Genomic DNA, 19,414 nt, shown 5'->3' on the forward strand with positions numbered 1-19,414 from the left:
TTCAATGCTGCATCTTTCTCTGGCTTAGGGATTAAAGTGATGCTGGCTTCATAGAAAGAATTTGGGAGGATTCCCTCTTTGTCGATTGTTCTGAATAGTTTGTAAAGAAATGGAGTTAGTTCTTCTTTCAATGTCTGGTAGAATTCAGCAGTGAATCCATCTAGTCCTGGGCTTTTCTTTGTTGGGAGGGCCTTTATTACTGTTTCAATTTCTGTCTCAGTTATGGGTCTGTTTAGGTTTTCTATGTCTTCATGATTCATTTTAAGTAGATTGCATGTGTCCAGGAATCTATCCATTTCTGATAGATTTCCCTGTTTGCTGGCATACAAGTCCTTGTAGTAACTTCTGATGATTCTTTTTATTTCTGTGGTGTCTGTTGTTACATTTCCTTTTTCATTTCTGATTTTTTTGATTTGGATCTTTTCTCTTCTTTTTTTAGTTAGTTGAGTCAATGGTGTGTCAATTTTATTCTTTTTTTTTTTCCAAAAAACCAGCTCCTTGCTTGGCTGATTTTTGTAACGTTTTTTTTTTTTTTTTTTTTTTTGGATTCAATCCTGTTGATTTCTTCTCTGATTTTAATTATTTCTCTTCTCCTACTAGCTTTGGGTCTGGTTTGCTGCAGTTTTTCTAGATCCTTGAGATGCATTGAAAGCTCATTTATTTGGTGCCTTTCCAATTTCTTGATGTAGGCACCTATTGCTATAAACTTTCCTCTCAACACTGCTTTTGCTGTATCCCATAAGTTTGATATGTTGTGTTGTTATCCTCACTTACTTCCAGAAAGTTTTTGATTTCTCTTTTGATTTCTTTTATGACCCAGTGTTCATTCAGGAGTATGTTGTTCAGTCTCCATGTGTTTGCATGTGCTCTAGGGATTCCTGAGTTGCCAATTTCCAATTTCATTCCTTTGTGGTCTGAGAAGCTGCATGGTATGATTCTAATTCTTTTAAATTTGCTGAGACTTGCTTTATGGCCTAGTATGTGGTCAATCCTAGAGAAGGTTCCATGTACTGCTGAGAAGAATGTAAATTCTTTAGATTTAGAATTGAAAGTCCTATAGATATCTGTTAGATCCATTTGGGCAATAGTGTTGATTAAATCTGCTGTTTCCTTGTTGATCTTCTGTCTGGATGATCTGTCTATTTCTGAGAGTGGAGTATTGAAGTCCCCCAGTACTATTGTATTGGGGTCTAAGTCTCCCTTTAAGTCCCTTAACAAGTATTTTAAATAAGCTAGTGCCCTGTAATTAGGTGCATATACATTAATAATAGTCACATCTTCCTGTTGAATTGAACCCTTAATCATTATATAGTGTCCCTCTTTATCTCTCTTAACAGTTTTTGTGTTAAAGTTTATTTTGTCTGATATTAATATCGCTACACCTGCTTTTTTTTGGTTTCTGTTGGCATGGAATATCTTTTTCCAACCTTTCACTTTCAGTCTGCTTGCATCTTTGTTGAAAATATGTGTTTCATGGTCGGCACTGTGGCTCAACAGGCTAATCCTCTGCCTTGCGGTGCTAGCACACCAGCTTCTAGTCCCGGTTGGGGCGCTGAATTCTATCCCAGTTGCCCCTCTTCCAGGCCAGCTCTCTGCTATGGCCCGGGAAGGCAGTGGAGGATGGCCCAAGTGCTTGGGCCCTGCACCCCATGGGAGACCAGGAGAAGCACCTGGCTCCTGGCTTCGGATCAGTGCGATGTGCCGGCCGCAGTGGCCATTGGAGGGTGAACCAACAGCAAAAGGAAGACCTTTCTCCCTGTCTCTCTCTCTCTCACTATCCACTCTGCCTGTCAAAAAAAAATGTGTTTCTTGTAGGCAGCAAATAGATGGGTTTTGTTCCTTAATCCATTCAGCCAGTCTGTGCCTTTTAACTGGACAGTTAAGTCCATTAACATTCAATGTGACTATCGCTAAGTAGTGACTTTGCCCTGCCATTTTCCCAAAGATATTTTCTAGTATATGCTTTGAGCTGCCTGTGATCTTTTACTGGTAGGTTTTCTTCCTTTACCTTCTTTCATATTGGTGGCTGTATTTCTGTGTTTCTATATGTAACACATCTTTGAGCATTTTTTGCAGGGCTAAACAAGTGGCAACATATTCTTTCAATTTCTGTTTGCTCTGAAAGGTCTTTATTTCACCTTCATTCACAAATGAGAGCTTTGCAGGATATAATATTCTGGGCTGGCAGTTTTTCTCTCTTAGTACCTGGGCTATATCTCGCCATTCCCTCCTGGCCTGTAGGGTTTCTGATGAGAAGTCAGCTGTGAGTCTAATTGGAGATCCTCTGAGAGTAATCTGACGTTTCTCTCTTGCACATTTTAGGATCTTTTCTTTATGTTTCACTGTGGTGAGTTTAATTACAACGTGTCGTGGTGAGGATCTCTTTTATGTTTATTAGGGGTTCTATGAGCTTCCTGTACTAGGATGCCTCTGTCCTTCTCCAAACCTGGGAAATTTCTGCTAGTATCTCACTAAAAAGGCCTTCTAATCCTTTCTCCATCTCCATGCCTTCAGGAACTCCTAGAACCCGAATGTTGGGTTTTTAAATAGTATCCTGTAGATTTCCAACAATATTTTTTAGATTTCTAATTTCCTCTTCTTACGTTTGACTGTATACTTTCCTGTGCTCTGTCTTCTAAGTCCTATATTCTCTCTTCTGCTTCACTCATTCTGTTTTTAAGACTCTCTAATGCGTTTGTCATTTGATCTATTGAGTTCTTCATTTCATTATGGTTTCTTGTCACTATCACAGTTTCATGTTCTACTAGTTGCTTCATTTCATTTTGATTCCTCCTTAAGATTTCATTTTCATGAGAGAGATTTTCTATCTTCTCCATTAAGGATTTCTGTAGTTCAAGAATTTGTTTTTGAGAACTTCTTAATGTTCTTATCAATTTTTTGAGATCTGCTTTTTTGTATTTCTTCTATCTCATCATCTTCATAATCTTGAATTGGGGTGTCTTTTTCATTTGGGGGCATCATAGTGTCTTCCTTGTTCTTGTTACCTCAGTTTCTGCGTTTGTTGTTTGGCATATTGGATATATTCTTTGGTTTCTTTGCTGTGGTGTTTTTTCTCATTATACTGTGACTCTAGATTAAGTGGACTGTCTGCTTTTGATGGATCCTTAGAGGCTGTGATGGATGTGGCCAGAGAGCTCTGTTTGGTTCTTCAGGTTTAAGGGTGTGCCAAAGGTGACTCACCCAGGTTATCTCACTTGCTTGCTCACTCTTTCTCTCTCTTTTTTTTTTTTTTTTGACTCTGTTGGGAAGTAATTCCACACAGATGAGTGGAATTGAGGGTAGTTGATGTATGAAATCTGGCCCCTGTGGGTATTAGTCTGCTCTACCCCAAGGACCACACAAAGGGTCTATGCAGCCCTCAGTGTGGTCTCAAATTTCTCCACAGTCTCTCACCTGGTTGCGGAGGTTACCAAGTTTGTATACTTGGTGAATTCTCTCACCCACCCTCAGATTTTCACAGTCTCAGTTCATTAGCTCCACACTTTCACTAGGTTCTAATCTCCAGTTATTTCTCCCCACCAGAGTCAGGTTTTTCTGCTTGGCTGATGGCGGGCGCCGCTTTACGTATGTCCAAAATGGCGCCTGTTCTTTGTCTTGCTCGGCTTTGCAAGGTGAGTGGAGAGAGAGGCTAGTGTCCGTGCCAGTTCCCCTTATTTATTTATTTTTTCTCTCCTCCAGTCAGCCTGGTGTGATTTCCCCAGCAGGACTTGCAGCCTCGTTCCCTCTAGGCTCTTTCTGCCTTTCCCCGCCAATGACTCGGGTTACCAAGGTTTTTGTCTCACCTCCCCTTCTAGCGCTGGCGCGCAGACTTTGCTGCTCGGCTTCCGCGCCATGGGCATCCTTGCTTTCCCCGTAGGTCCTCCGTGTCACATCCACTAGATTCAGAAGAGTTTCCTCTGCAATTTTTTCCCGAGCCTTTTCCTGAGACTACAGTAACTCCACTTTTATTAAACTATCTTTTCCCAGACTATCAGTGTGCGCCCTCACTATTCCGCCATCTTGGCTCCACCTCCCAATATTTTCTTTTATTGCTTATTTTCCTTTGTTTTGAAAAGAGCTTTCTTATCTTGAATCTGATATTAATTTCATATTAACTTCCTTCTATTTCATATTTTCGCTTTTTCCACTTTATAATGTTTAAAATTTTCATTTAGCTCTAAAATCCATCTTAATGTTCAGTGTGTGATAAGCATACAACTTTATCCTTTCCAAATAACCAATTACAAATCTCTCTTAATAGAGCAGATTACTACTTTTTGGTAGTTGCTTACAAAATCTCTCTCTCTCTCTCTCGCTTTCTGTAGTGACAATGCTCTGACATTCATTAATTAAGATTCTGGAAAGTATCTCCTTAGAGAAGGTTTAGTTAATAAAGCATGATCATTTATAGCTATAAAATTTCCTCATGTGATAGGCACCATCAGCATTATCGAAGATAATGGGCCCAGGGATTTTACACCAAATTCTGTAAATATAACTGTAAATGGATTCTCACATCGGGGAAAAAATACATATATAGTCAGTTAATAGGCATAACCAATTAGTCTCAAGAGATCTGAGGTTGAGATCAATCATCACATTTACTTACAGCTATAGAACACAGAAGCAGGGGCCAGCATTGTGGCATGGTGGGTTACACCTCTGCTTGTGGAGCTGACATCCCACATTGAAGGGCCAGTTCAAGTCCTGCGGCTTTCATTCTGATCCAGCCTCCTGTGAGTGAGCCAGGGGATTCAGCCAAAGATGGCCCAAGTACCTGGGACCCTGATGGCTATTGAGGCCATTTGTGGAGTGAACCAGTGGATTATCTCTGTCTCTCTGAACCTTTACTCTCTCTCTCTATCTATCTATCTATCTATATATATATACTATATATATATGTATATATATATAGAGAGAGAGGGAGAGGGAGGGAGGGAGGAAGAGAGAAAGGATAAGGCAAATAGGCAGTAGTTACAAACTGGATGAATTAGACTCTAGCACCAGACTGAATTAATTCTTGGTTCAGTTACCAACCATGAAATCTTAGCTAAGTTAATTTAATCCCTCTGAAATAATATCCTTATTTATAAGTTGAAGATAACGGTCTTTCTTACCTGGAAATAGAGCAGTTCCAGAGATGAATCCTCACCTTGGACCATCATACTGCCAGATACTGAATACACCTATCCTAATTATCTATTTAGTGCATGGGAAAATAACCATAGGACTGGTGTGAAACCAGTGGATACACTGTGAGTTGCATTTAGTCCCAAACTCATTCCCTACCTTTCCTCTGTAAGCCCTAAGTAATCAGAGGCATCCTGGATCCCTGGCATCAGTATCAACTCTAACTTCTTGTCTAATATTCCTCAAAAATATGAGCATTCTCCTTCCTGCAACACAGTTGCTTTGCCATAGAAATTTCAGCCCCTCTGAAGAGGGTCTGGGGACTACCTAACATTTCTGCTTGTGGTATAACTATGGAGGCCTTCTTCATGGTCTCTGCTTCATTCATGGACCAGTGCTCTCTGGATCCCTAAATCACTAGGATCTGGAAACTGGTTGAGAGACCTTGCTGAGGTTGTGGGAGCTGGTACCATCCTTCCAGCTAGTAATTTTTTGTTATACAAATTGTGTGCTATCCTAGGTGAATGTCCACCTATTTCACCTGTCTGGCAAAGCTAGGACCTAGTAATGACCACAGAGCTCTGTGGGTCAAGGGGCCCTAGTTGCTTCTATGGGTTTGCTGCCCTATATAGTAACTATGCCATTCTTGGTTGTGCAGTGAATTACTCTTTTCTTTATTCTGACATTCTAAAATTCCTTGGCAGCATAATTTACTGTAATCATTAAGTATCACTGTCTTTGCTCAACCAAGAACAGCTCCTCTCAACTTCTCAAAGACACCACTGTTGTCTCTTTGGTTGATTCCCTATTACCCGTGTTAAAGGAAGGTTTCCTGGGATTTCTGTAACCAGATATTCAAATGGAATGTTCTTAGGTCTTCCATAGTAAACCCATCCAGCACTTTTACCTCCCTAAGCCTTCTGTGCCCTTCCTCAATACTGTGGTGCATAAATTCTGGAATCTTCACTATATTGACTACAGGCCATTGTGATGACCAAGCTTCAAAGAATGTCTCAGCAGGCTTTTTGTACTGACCCTTGGTATACAATTCCTATGTCAATGAATTATACCCTGTCTTGACTTACATTCTACCTTCTTTAGTCCAATACCCTTAAAATCCACTGTCAAATTTTTTTCTGCATTCTTAGCAGAAAAGATTATATAGCTTCTGCAGTTTCTTAGGTATGCAAATTATCTCCTCCTAGAATAGAAATTATATTTACTGCTAAGACTGTGCTTGCGTTAGCAGCCTGACAGCAACGAGGAACACTAACCTAGAGGCAATAAATGTTAGTGAGACAGACAGATCTTGAGCAGAGCAAAATTATCTTTCAGGGTATAGACTTCAGGAGAAGTTGTAAAGTCTGCAGGCAAGGGGAGGCTATTCTCCTCTGACACGTTGTGCTGGGAGAAGAACTCTGCTTCTCCTGACCAGAAGAACTCAGGGGAATTGGCTAAGAGTTTTTAAGATTCTCTGCTTTGTGCAGCCAACTATCCCAGCCTTAGGCATCAGTACCCTGGCCTCTTCCCAACAGGACCCAATTTTGATGCATAAAACCTCTCAAGGTCTTAGCATTTTGCTATCTTGTTTGGAGCAGGAGGATAGAGCCGTTTCAGTTTCAAGGATGTGGCTTCTCATGTTCTCAACCAGTGCGGTTACCATCACCCGAAACATCAGCGTACAGTCCTCGTAGAGCTAAGTGTTTCACCTTCTACCTTTGCTGTACCTTAATTATCCATCAGCAACACTACCAGCAGTTGTGAAGAAGTCGGCCAGGACTTGTAACCCCCACCCAGTACCAGCCATGAAGAGTCTGTTGTCATCAAACTGGTGACGGATTTGGATCTGCATTTGCTGTTGATGGCCTTGGCTTGAGTTATTCAGAAAACGGGACCTTAGGCAAAGCTTAAAAGTGACTATCTTATTTTAAAAAGCAGTACTGGTGAGAAAAGAATTAGAAAAAACAAGAGTTGGGCAGAGTAAGAGGGGAAGATAGTGCAAAGGTGCATTATCAAATTGACCACCAAATGGTATCATGTGATGGGAGATTGCTAACCTCTGAGCACCATCTTCAGGAGGTTGAATAAACTATCTCAGGACAGTTCATGCAGAGGATGAGAGACATGTGACACTTCTCTTTCCACTGGCAAACAGTCCTCAGACATTAACCATCCAGCCCTTCTGAGTCATGCATGTGTGGGTACCATGGGAGTCTTTGGCATCTCTTGCCCCAGAATCAACAGGGATGCCCCAGGAGTGAAAGCAGAACATGGTCTAGGCCTGAGGTGAGGCACTGTTGATTGTTGACTATGGATGGTTGTATGAGCTCACATCTCAGCACCTGTGGGGCACAGGACATGACTGAGGATTCCAGAGATATGTAAGACTTAGAGGATGTAAGGAGACACTCAGAAGGTGAGACAGAGCCTCAGGAGCCTGACAATGTTTCCCAGTTTCCTTCTGAGAATTTTGTAAGTGGATGTTATGCGTCCATTGGGAATGACAAGGGCAGAGCTGATTGAGTGATATCAGGGATGCTGGTAGTGGGTAGACTCTGGTCAGTTGTTCCTTACTGAAATCAGAAGGCTACATTTGTACAGGGGAGGGAAGATGAATGTAGGTAGAATTTTGCTACGAGCACTGAGAGCACCCTTTGTATTCCTTTCCACTATGAATCTAAGTGCCTTGCTGACCACAAGACTGCTGGGAAACATTATTTTTTAAAAAATTATTGAACTGAATGGATAAGCTGCTGAGTTCTATGAAGGTAATTGTTGGTTGATTCCTATACTCATTCTCTGAAATCTCCACTAAAGGTTCTTTTCCTTTAAGTGGCTTCTTCTTGTCAAATTCTATATCTAACTTTTCCCACATTCCACCTTGTAGCACCAGGAGGACAGGAGTTTCCTCGAGTTATTCTAGAAAGGCCATATGAACCTTTTCATAGCTGGAGTTTTAAGCATTCCGGTCTTTCCCCAATATATACATATTTATCTTGATAGACTCTAGTTCATGGAAATACTCTATGGATCAAATTAGAACATTTCAAATAAACGTGATGTAACTAAATTTTTGTCAGAAACCAAGTATAGAGTAGAAATTGTCACAGAGAAAGAACTTTTGAAGTAATACTGCTGTGACCAGTGCAAGCATGCTTGCATGTTCTTTTTTGTTTAATTTTTATTAATTTAAAGAGAACAGATTTCATGTAGTTCATAGGTACAGTTCTAGGAGGATAACCACACATCACACCTCCCGTATCCCTCCCGAGCATGTTTTTGGATTTTCATGAGCATCTTTGCTTCTCTAGTTTATATTTCAGGGATCCCTTGACCCACAATCTCCTTTCAACTACCTGTAGTTCACTCTTGACATTTCCTCTACATCTCTTTATTTCTGCAGACCTTGAATTCATCTGGCTTTACTCTTAGAATAAGCCCGATTTCTATATTTATTTTTTTGGTAACTTACATTGAACTCAAGATTCCTCCATAATATTCTGCCTCTGGCCCGTCCATATCAGATCTGTGTAGTCAGGGCTGCTGCATTTTAGGTTCTGGCTGCTCTGTCATCAGAACTATCCCTACGCAGTCAGAATTGCCCTTCCAGCAGGTGTCTCCACCTCCTGCTCTTGGCCTGATTCTGTATTCCGGGCTGTGACAATTTAGTTCAGACCCCACAGAAGTGGGACTTCACTGAATTGGGAAAAAGTCTTTTCTCAAAATTGTGTTCATAGCACATACACATGCACAACCTTATATTTCTTTCAGTTGAAACACTTTGGACTTTAAGTGGCCGAAAACCAAGTAAAAACATTGCTTAAGATGAAGAATATTGCTAACTATTGTATGTGAGCAGTCCGAATAGATTGAGTTTCTCAGACACAAATGGATTCAAAGACATCAATGCTCACACTGGGTTCTGGGTCTCTAACCCTCAGATGGACTTCCTTCTCGGATTTTAACTTCTCTACAGCAGTGTAGTTTCTGTCGAGTGCAGATTGATGGACTCCCAGTTTTGTGTCTACACCTGTTTTGCCACATTTGAACAAAAGTCCTAAAATTGACACTTACTGAGTCAGATGCTTAACATTCAGTCCAAAGTCAAGACCAGGATGATCTGATGTTCTGATTGCTGTAACTGAGCCATATGCCAAGAGAAGAGGCAGTACAATATGGACCACAAGAATTGTAGGTGGAGAAGAGATGACTCCCGGAAGAGTCTGATGCTCTTAGGTTAAGAAGAGTCACTATTCACTGGGCAGAACTAGCAAGAGATCTCCACCATAATTATTTAGGCTGATTGATCCTTCGCTCTGATATACTTCAACAGCACTAGTTCTTGGGCCAACCAGTAATACCTAGATGTGGCTTGATGTGCATGGGAATGTTCCATGGATTCTCATGCAGAATCAGATTCTCCCCTACCTCGCAAAAAGGAAGCAGTCTAAATATGTTTCTTTTTTTAACTTTTATTTAATAAATATAAATTTCCAAGGTACAGCTTTTGGATTACAGTGGCTTTTTCCCCCCATAACTTCCTTCCCACCCGCAACCCTCCCATCTCCCACTCCCTCTCCCATCCCATTCACATCAAGATTTAGTATATACTAAATAAAGATTTCAACAGTTTGTACCCACACAGAAACACAAAGTGTAAAATACTGTTAGAGTACTAGTTATAGCATTAATTCACATTGTATAACACATTAAAGACAGAGATCCTACATGGGGAGTAAGTGCACAGTGACTCCAGTTGTTGACTTAACAATTGACACTCTTGTTTATGGTGTCAGTAATCACCCTAGGCTCTTGTCATGAGTTGTCAAGGCTATGGAGGCCTTTTGAGTTCACCAACTCCGATCTTTAATATTTTTCTTTTTAAACAACCCGTTTTCTCCTCTCTTTTATGCTGGAAAACTCATATGTTTACAAATACAAAAAGCTCATAACACAAAAAAATATAATTCATACTATTTTGCTGATATGTAAACCAGAGAAAAACAGAGACATAATGAGTAGACATCTTTACACAAATACCACTTTGCACAGTGATGTGCCTATGTGCTGATGTAGAGAATTGCATCAAGTAAAAATAATAGGCAGATATTGCCTCATACCTTTCAAGGTGACTGTTATTTAAAAAATGAAAACAAATGTCAATGAGGTTATAGAGAAATTGGAACTCTTGCACCCTGTTGATGAGAATGAAAAAGGATAAAGTTGTTATAGGAAATGATAGGGATGATCCTCAAAGAAATAAAAACAGGGTTACCATGTAACTCAGTAATCCCATTTCTTGGTATTTATCCAAAATGATTGAAATCAGAATTTAAAAAACATAATAACAGTTTATATTCACTATGGCTATATTCATAATAGCCAAAATGTGGGAAAAAAATCAAATTTCCTTCAGCAGGTGAATGGATAAAGAAAAATGTGGCACATATATAGAGAATATGTTCTGTGTGTAGAAAGAAAACTCTGTGGTGTGTAGCAAACATGGGTGAATATTGAGGACATTCTGCTAAATGAAATAAGCCAATCACAAAAGGACAAATACTGCATGGTCCCCCACACGCATTATCTAAAATAGTCAAATGCATTGACGCAAAGAGCGACATGGTAGCTACCAAGGAGATGAGGAGAAGGGGAAATGGGAAGTTACTAATGGACATGAAATTTCAGTCAGGCAAAATGAATAATAAGAATAGAACTACTATATATTATACCTCCAGTCAAAAATAATATAAATTTTAAAAATTGTGGTAGATCTGATGTTAAGCATTCTTTTTGTACCTAAAATAAATTTTAAAAATGCACTCACAATTTAAAGCAATTTTAAAAAGAAATAAAATTGTCAAAAACAACCAAACCTCAAGTCCTGCATATACAATGAATTTCAAAAAATTAATGGAAAATGGAATTAAAAGATATGTTTATTGGGTGCAAAATAATTTTGATGTGCATACATAATTTTCTATAAGAGTCATTTCCACGAACTGTTTTGAACGGCTCATCTAAAGAATGTATTTAAAAAGTAAAGATGCAGCATTGTTTTCAAGATACATACCTTCTTCCTACTAGAATTCCCACCAAGACTATTCCAACTGCATTCTTATGGTGCGTTTTCATCACTATTTGTGACCTGGACATCATTCTTGAATTTTTGCTTTTATTTTCTAGGTCTCTCAACAGGTTGGCACACCCTTGCTAGTTATTGTAGTAAACATTACACAGTGAGACAAGCAGAAGTTGCTTGCTTGTTGAACGGCACAAAGTCCTCTCTCTCTCTCCCTCTTCCTCTCCATCTCTCTCCCTCTCTGTCCCTCTGTCTCTCTCCCCTTGCCATCTTCTATCTTCTGCTCCCTTTTTGCTTCCTTTACTTTCTTTTATAAGTGAAGAATGCTTCCTAATGGAAAGGAGTCATTTTTGGCTAGCATACAATGAAGATGCAAAGACTTTTACTAGAATAGAAATGTGAACTGTGCTATTTGAGACTCTTTATTAGTAAGAGAAGGGTGTGCTTATATTTGGAGGCTCCCCTCTATTCACCTGCAAGACCATTGCCAGCTGACACCTCAGGCTGTACCACCATCCATCTCATAGGTTCAGGATGTGGTTGGGGAAGGGAGATGTGTAAGGAGGAGGAAGGATTAAAGACCACGGTGAATAGAGAAGAGATGAGAATGCAGCAGAGACCAGAGCGGGAGGTTCACCTCAAGCTGGGCTGTGTGGGGGATGTGAAGGCAGCTTGCTGAGGCGTGGATTCCTCCCGCTCTGTGCCCTGGGTGTGCGTGGGAATAGCTAAGCGCAAGATTGCTATCCTTCTGCCCTGCATTTGCAGCCCTTTCCAGGCACTGCACAAAGGGTGGTGCTGAGGAGTTATCCTCAGGAAGCCTGGCAGGAAGTGGAAATATGAACATGAGGGAAAAACATAGAGTGCTTCCCTTATGTGCTTCTAGAGAGGCTGTAAGTTAGCCTGGACAAGGAAACCCACACACGATGAAAACAGTGGAAATGATCCCTAGCACCCAAGTCAAAAGCTCCGTTGTCTGTGCAGGCATTAGTCCGAGTGGTCCAGACGCCTGCCAGGAAGCCTCTGTGCCCTATCAGAGTACCTGGCTTTAGTGCCCAGCTCCAGCTGCTGAGCTCAGCTTCCTGATAGCGCATATCCTGGGGGAAGCAGTGGTAACACAATTAATCGAGGTCTCTGCTGCCTATAGGGTAAAGTTGGGTGGAGGTTCCTGCTCAAGGCTTGGCCTGGCCAAGCTCTAGCCTTTAATAGTATTTGGGAAGTGAGCTAGAGCATAAAATTGTGTGCACTCTCCACACCTCAAAAAAATTAGTTTCTTCATCCCTCCTACCTAAAATGTATCTTAGGAGACTCAGAGACATGCCAGTTCCCATTGGCTTTAATTATGTTATGAGGCATTACAGTGTAGTTCAGACTTCTAAATATTACAAATAAGAAATTTGATCCAGCCAGAAACTTTTAAAACCTGGGCAGTGGCATCTTTGCTCACAGCTCTTGTGTCTGCCCCAAGGATGGTGCCCATTTGCACCACACCACACTGATTATGACTGCTGGATTTTAATTGGGCCAAACATGGAAAGCAAATGGCACAGTAGCATCCTTTCTGAGAGTTGAGGTTGTATTCAGTGAAGAGAGAACAGGTTCCAACTCACTTCCAAGTGGAAGGCTATCTGTGCCCATGGGGTTTTGTCTTCCACCTGCTTGGCCAGGATTCTGCAACAGCTGACATAGTGGTGCTCGGCCCTGATTGCACACTAGAGTCACCTGTTGAATTTAGAAACAGATGCTGGGAAGCTATCCCCAAGGTGTAGTCCAGGCATAGCGCCTGATGAAAGCTTCCCAGGGGACTCTAAAGGGAGTACAAGGGCGAGACTTTCTGGGCTACCTGAGAAATTCTTTCTGTTCCTTTTTGTCTCTGGCTCTCCCACCCCATTACCTCTCTTTTTCTCCCTATTTTTCTTCCTTGTTCTTTCTTCCCTACCCCTTCTCCATCTCCCTCCCATAGTGGGCTTTTGTGAACTCGACTAGTTCCCTAAGAACATGTCCATCTTCATTTTTAATAGTGAAAGGATCATTTAAACCTATGGTTTCAAACATTGCCCTTGGATTACAGGAATCTTGCTTTTAATATATGAAACTATAACATGATACACAGCATTACTCAGCTTTCTCTCTGGGCCAGCTTGGCTCTGGCCTTTGGTGGAAGAATAAATTAGAAAACAAATAATGACTCCGAAGAATCGTGGGTAAATGATCGTCCGTTTCCCTGTCATTCTTACAGATGAAAGACCATGTAGGATGCCAAATTCTCCACTTTGTTCATGGACGAATTCAGTCATTAAGTAAATACATGTAGGTAGATAATTTTAGCCCTGATAATACTCTAGGGTCCTCATTAACTGCTAATGGATTAAAAAAAAGCTTTTAAGGGGGTGAAACTTAAATACTAAATTGTAACATAGAGCTGTGAGTTTTTAAATCGAAGTATTTGAGCTGAGTCTTCAAGATTTAATGAGAATTAACAGGGCAAAAGAGGGCCGGGGTGTTCTAGGTAAACAGGGACACAATCAAAGGCTTACGGGTAGCCAGTAGTTCATAAAGAGTCTCCAAGTAGTTCAGCAGGTTGAGCTTTGCTTGCTGTTGAGGACCGGTTTTTTACTTGCTGTGGTTAAGCCTGTCTTTCCTCACCACTCCCTGTGTGGACCTTGGGTCTTTGACTCCTGATCTAGAGCCTGCTTTGCCTCATATTCTCATCAAACTGAACCAAAGATTGTTTTATGACTGTTCTGTGTTTTTCTGTAGTTTTGTTTTGCGGTCTTTCCTGCAGGATGATGGGTGTGGATGTAGAACTGCTGAATTCAGGTCCCATCTGATTCAGGCTATGCAACACATACAAGGAGACTTCAAGCATTTTGTGGGAAAATGGAGTTGAAAGATACTTGCTTTGGTGCCAAAAAATTGAAATCCAGGCGTACTGTAGTCTTTCTCCACAGACATTTTGAAGACTCCTCTATGCATGGTTTCTAATTTTTTGAGCAACTAAATAACTTGATTTCATTTTCCATGAACATTTTGAATTACTCTCATACACATAGGCCCCTCTTAGGAAAGCCTAATAAGTGAAAAAGTCATTCTATCTCTAGTGATAAGGGTCCTAGGTTTTACTGGGATTGAGTCTAGGAATTTGAATTCTTAGGAAGATCTCCCAAATAATGCTATAGCACAGAACAATTGGGAATTTCCACCCTGGGCCCCAGTGCTGACCTGAGAGTGAGACATTCAGAGAACACCTGCCAACTCTTACTGCAGATACAAAATGCCAAACATAGTTCAAAGTGCTTTCCTTTACTAACTCATTTACCCTCCTAAGGCAACTATGGAAAGTAGGGTTATAGCTATTTCCATTGCAGAGCTAAGGAAACTGGGGAACAGGATGAATGTGATTTGTCAAAGTCACACTGCTAATCAGTGGCAAAGTTGATATCAAAGCCCCTCTTAATCCATACCATAGATCACCTCTCTGAATATTGCAGACTGCTAGCCAAGTATGTGCCAAGCATGGTCTCAGTTGCTATGGGTACCTGAAGGTAAGGCAGAGCTGATGGCATGCTGGTAAATGCTTTACATCTGCCTCTTAAGGGGAGTGGTTGGGAGTGTGGACAGAGAGCCGGGCTGGAGATATTATTGGTGCTGTTTGCCAATCTCTCTGGATCGGATGGAACTGGAAAGAAATGGTGACAGTGAGCTGTGATGAGCTGGTGTGAGCTGGCTTTAGTTCTTCACCATCAGCACTTGCCTACTCCTGAGTCAGTACCTCCTGTCAGCCGTCACAGCCCATCGAGAAGGCATAGGCCTGTGTCTGTGGAAAAATGGAGAAGGGAAATCTGTTTCCTTAAGCAGCGGTAGGGTTGAGAGACTTTGGAGTTCTACAATCATACCCTGGGTTGGGATAGTGTGAGAGCCAAGGAAATGGCACTTCAGCACTTGGCCAGGACAGAACAAGAGGCCATCTGTGAATCATGAGATCCAGAGAGGATAGGAACCCAAAGGCCTTTATGCCCCTCAAAATATATTTTTCAAAAATCCATCATAAGTGATTTCTATCCAATTATTTATTTCCTTCCTTCTCTCTCCACCCCAGATCAAATTCGGATCTGCAGCCTGCCACTTCCTGTACCCAGATACCTTTAACGTGTTCTAATACTTGCCCTAGGATCTACTCGGAGGATCCATGAAGCAGCAGTGCTGTAGGAGCTCAGAGATTCAAGCAAGGCACAAGATACACTGCAGTTCTTTGTCCTACTCATTTTAGGTACCAGCAGTGCTTCTATGGGGTCAACCTGTCCAATCTCCGGGGTGCAGCAATAGATGAATACTTCAGACAGCCTATAGTAGTAAGTGTCCTCTCTTACATTTTCCCCATGTGTTGACTTACTGGTTCATTCCCTCAGTCACTGATCCCCTTGGCGTGAACAATCTTGCCAGGCTCTGTGCTTTGTCACCTCAGAAGAGGGGAAAAGAGTTTCTTAGAGCACCAAGTTTTCATGTCTTCCAGCTATGAAAGTATGGATACTGTTGAAAGCAAGAAGATTTTCTAATTAAATTTCAATAATCCCCCCAACACTCTAACACACTTCATACCCTCAACGATCATACTTGTTCATATCCTCATATTGACTGTAGTGGCCCAAGGTGTAACAGAAGAGGCAATGTTGAATAACAGCTTAGAACACAAGCTTTACTGTCAACCAAATTTGGATTTCAATTGTGGTTCCATCTAGCTGTCTAACCTTTACGTTTCTGCTATCTGAAAGTCTTCCAGTTGTAAGTGAAAGGAAAACCAAACAAAACTGCATTAAGCTAAAACACAGTGCCCCTTAAAATACTGCAAACCTAGACATAGAGCTTCAAGGATCCATTGTAAGCGCTCATACAATGTTGCCAGGGTCTGGTTTTTCTGTCCCCACTACTTATCTCCACTTCTGATTTAACTCAATTCCTAGACAGCATCTCCCCTCATGTAGCAAGATGACTGTTGGAACTGCAGCCTATGACTTAGAACCATGGGTCCCCCATGAAACACTTGCTTTTCCTAAGACATTAGACAAAAACTCTGTCAGTATAGACAGAGCCTGATTACCCTGCTTTGGATCATATGCCCTTCTATGAGCCGATTACCATCTTCTATGGGGAAAGCAATGCTCCGATTAGCCAAGCTGAGGTCATTTATCACATCTGTTCCTGAGGGTGTTCTAAGTTCAGACAGAACTTCTTCGAATAAATGTGGGCAAGATGTAACTCTTCACTCCTGAATCAATCCTGGGTGACTGAAAAACACCAAATCCCTGCTCCAAAGGCGTCGAGAGGAATGACTGACTCACCTTAGTGAAGCACTTAGCATCAGTAAAGAACTAAACACGTAGTGCTTGTCATTTGGTGAGCCTTCTGTACATGTTAGTTATTTTTATTAATATTATTCTAAGATCGTGCCTTTCAAATCCAAACTCGTATTGACTTATAATTGCAAGAAGAAAAATAGACTTGCTTGAGTTCAGTTTATACTGACAAAGAGATAACATCTTTGACTTTTTCCCCAAGGACACATTCGATGTTAGGATTTTGATGGCTCGGACAATCAAATACACAGTCAACTTTCTGGATGGCAAAGAGGAAGATCTACATAGGTTAGTACATATCAGTGTCGCTGTTGATTTTCAAAATCTCTCTCCATCATCCATTCCAAGATTTTGTGCAAGCTTCTGCTGCTCTCATGTGGGAAATATTTTAGATGAGGCACACATGCATGAATAGATTGCATTGATGCCAGTTTTATTTATTATGAAATGAAGATAATGATGTCTCCTTCTTATGATTATTTTAAGAATTGAATAACAATCCTAACGGCCTAGCCTTTGTTAATTTACCCAGTGTAACTGTCCCTTTATTTACAGGGTTCTTCAAAAAGTTAATAGCAAATGTACATTATGAAAAACTAAGAATAGATTTTTTAAAAAACTATACCAAACTTACCTTTGAATTCCATTTTCTACTCAGGTTTTGAAGTACCCAGATAAAATAACTCATTTAATATTCACAACAAATCTATGTAAATGGTACTATTGTTATCCCCACTTTATAGATGAAACAGTGAGGCAGAGTGGAATGAGAAATTGTGTAAAGTCACAGAGTAAGTGTGTTCAAGCTAGGATTTGAACCTTTCTGAAGGCTCCAATATGTAGGCTTTTAATCATTTAGTCCTTCTCAGAGTGAGAGCATATATGTAAATGCATTCAGACCAGTACATGTTGGAATGGAAAGAGCAAGATCTATGACTTGTTGAGTGCTGTGTATAGCTACTGTGCTTACTCTTGTATAAGCACCTGCTCATTTTCAAGGGGAAACTCGGTAATTGGTTTTTTCCCTGCACTTGAAGAGGCGGCCATAAGAGTGCATAACCTTGGCCTGGTTCCATTTTCTTGGAGGGGGATATGAGTCCCCTTTTGGGTGGCTTTTCATTAGTATTTGTTATTTTTTTCCCTATGAAGATAAATGTTTGTGAATTTTTTCTAGATAATACATGTAACATCCAGCCAGGTTTTTAGCCACTGAGGAAGCAAGGATCACAGCTAACAAAAAGAAAAAAAAAATCTATCTTGGGGCCATGATGTACAAAGTGCATCCCACATCAGTTCGCCTAGGTGGTAGAGTATACTGCAGTAACAAAAAGAAGCCTCAGTGGCTTATGATGCCACAGGTGTCTTTGTCTGCTGTGCTGTTTATCTGCTTTGCACCAGCTTTAGCTCTACCATGCATCCTGCAGATGAGAAATTTGGCCAGGGCGGCAGCTTCATCTGGAAAAATGCTGGCTACTAAGGAGGAAGAACGAGTGATGGTAGAGAAGACCCTAGCAGTTAAAGCTTCTGCCTGGAAATGGCACAGGTCCCACCATTAGTTGTTCAGAGCAAATCACCTGGAAGTACCTGAGCTCAAGTGGCTGGAGAAAGGCAATCCTACCCTCAGCTCAGAGCCAGGGAAATGCATCAGAGAACAACTCCAGTAACTACCAGTGGTCTGGATAGAATTGACTTCCACTGAATTTGCTGCTCTGGACTCCTCTATAAGTCTTAGGGAAATTTTAAGAATTGTGTCTAGGTTGACTTTCCAGAGATGCCATACATATACTTGTACATTGATTCAACACTTGTTTATCAAGAGCCTAGCTTGTACTGGCTACTGTGTTGATACTTGTACAGGAACAAAAAGTAATTTTTTAAAGTTTCTATCCTTGAAGAGCTCATAGTCCATTTCAAAGTTTGCAAAGAAAAGTGTGAGGCCAATAAATTAAATGTAATTATGAGCAGTAGAAAACTCTAGAAATATTTTGATTGCTGTAGGGTGAAAGAAGTTAAGCCCTTGGGGGTACCACAAAAGCAAGTAACATGCAACTTCCTTTGCAAACTTCTAAGTATCAATAATAATACTGCTTGGAGTGATACAGCCCCAGTAATGGACCAATTATATTCCCTTTTAGTGGTCAAGTGCTTTAAAGTTTGCAAAGCCTTGTGATACACATTTTCTGCTTTCAACACACAAGAATTTTGTGCAGGAGGTAGGAGAGTGATTTTTTTTTTCACTTTTCAACAACAGAAGATGTTAAATTTCAACTTAAATAGCTTTCCGAAATTCCACAGCCAAACAGGAGCAGCATCTAGATTTTGTTGTGCCTTCTCCATTATTCTTTCTTGTCCCACTAGTTCTGCATTCGTCATAAACCACGGCAGCTTCTGCAGGACTCTTGCTGTAGCCCGGTGGGAAGTTAAATTGCTTCCCTGAAAAGTAAATGAACTACGGCAATGACCTCCTGAGCTCCATATTCCCCTTGTAATTCACTCCATTTTTTTAGAATCCTGAGGAGCCTTTCCCTTCTAAACAGTCACTTAGGGAACTCCTGCAGCCTGTTTTGGCTCCTTGAAGCATGATTCTCCCCTGTGTCCTGAGTCACCCTCCTGTTGAGCAGTCAAACTCAGCTCCACATGCCACACTCACCCTGTGCGGCTCTGGGTCATCACAACCCAGCGCTGTGGTCCTGGCAGGGTTTTGTCTAACAGCAAAGCTTCTCAGATATGCAGCATCTCCCAAGCGTGAATCACTCACTGTGTGAGCCTGACTGCTGGGCAGAAGGGCTTCTGAGAACATTCGGTGAACACCCTCCTGATCTCACAAGTATATCTAGTTTATCTGTCAACA

The 19,414-nt window shown here is 41.0% G+C and overlaps 1 protein-coding gene across 1 annotated transcript in view; it reads left to right on the forward strand.

Annotated features, from left to right (window-relative positions):
* Positions 1-19,414, forward strand: part of LOC133771023 (histone-arginine methyltransferase CARM1-like) — a 183,821-nt gene that overhangs the window by 147,235 nt on the left and 17,172 nt on the right. The window contains 2 exon segments of the mRNA XM_062206769.1: positions 15,480-15,561; positions 16,766-16,851. Of these exon segments, the coding sequence (XP_062062753.1) occupies positions 15,480-15,561; positions 16,766-16,851 (168 nt within the window).

The sequence above is a fragment of the Lepus europaeus genome, chromosome 12 (genome assembly GCF_033115175.1).
Source record: "Lepus europaeus isolate LE1 chromosome 12, mLepTim1.pri, whole genome shotgun sequence".
NCBI lineage: Eukaryota > Metazoa > Chordata > Mammalia > Lagomorpha > Leporidae > Lepus > Lepus europaeus.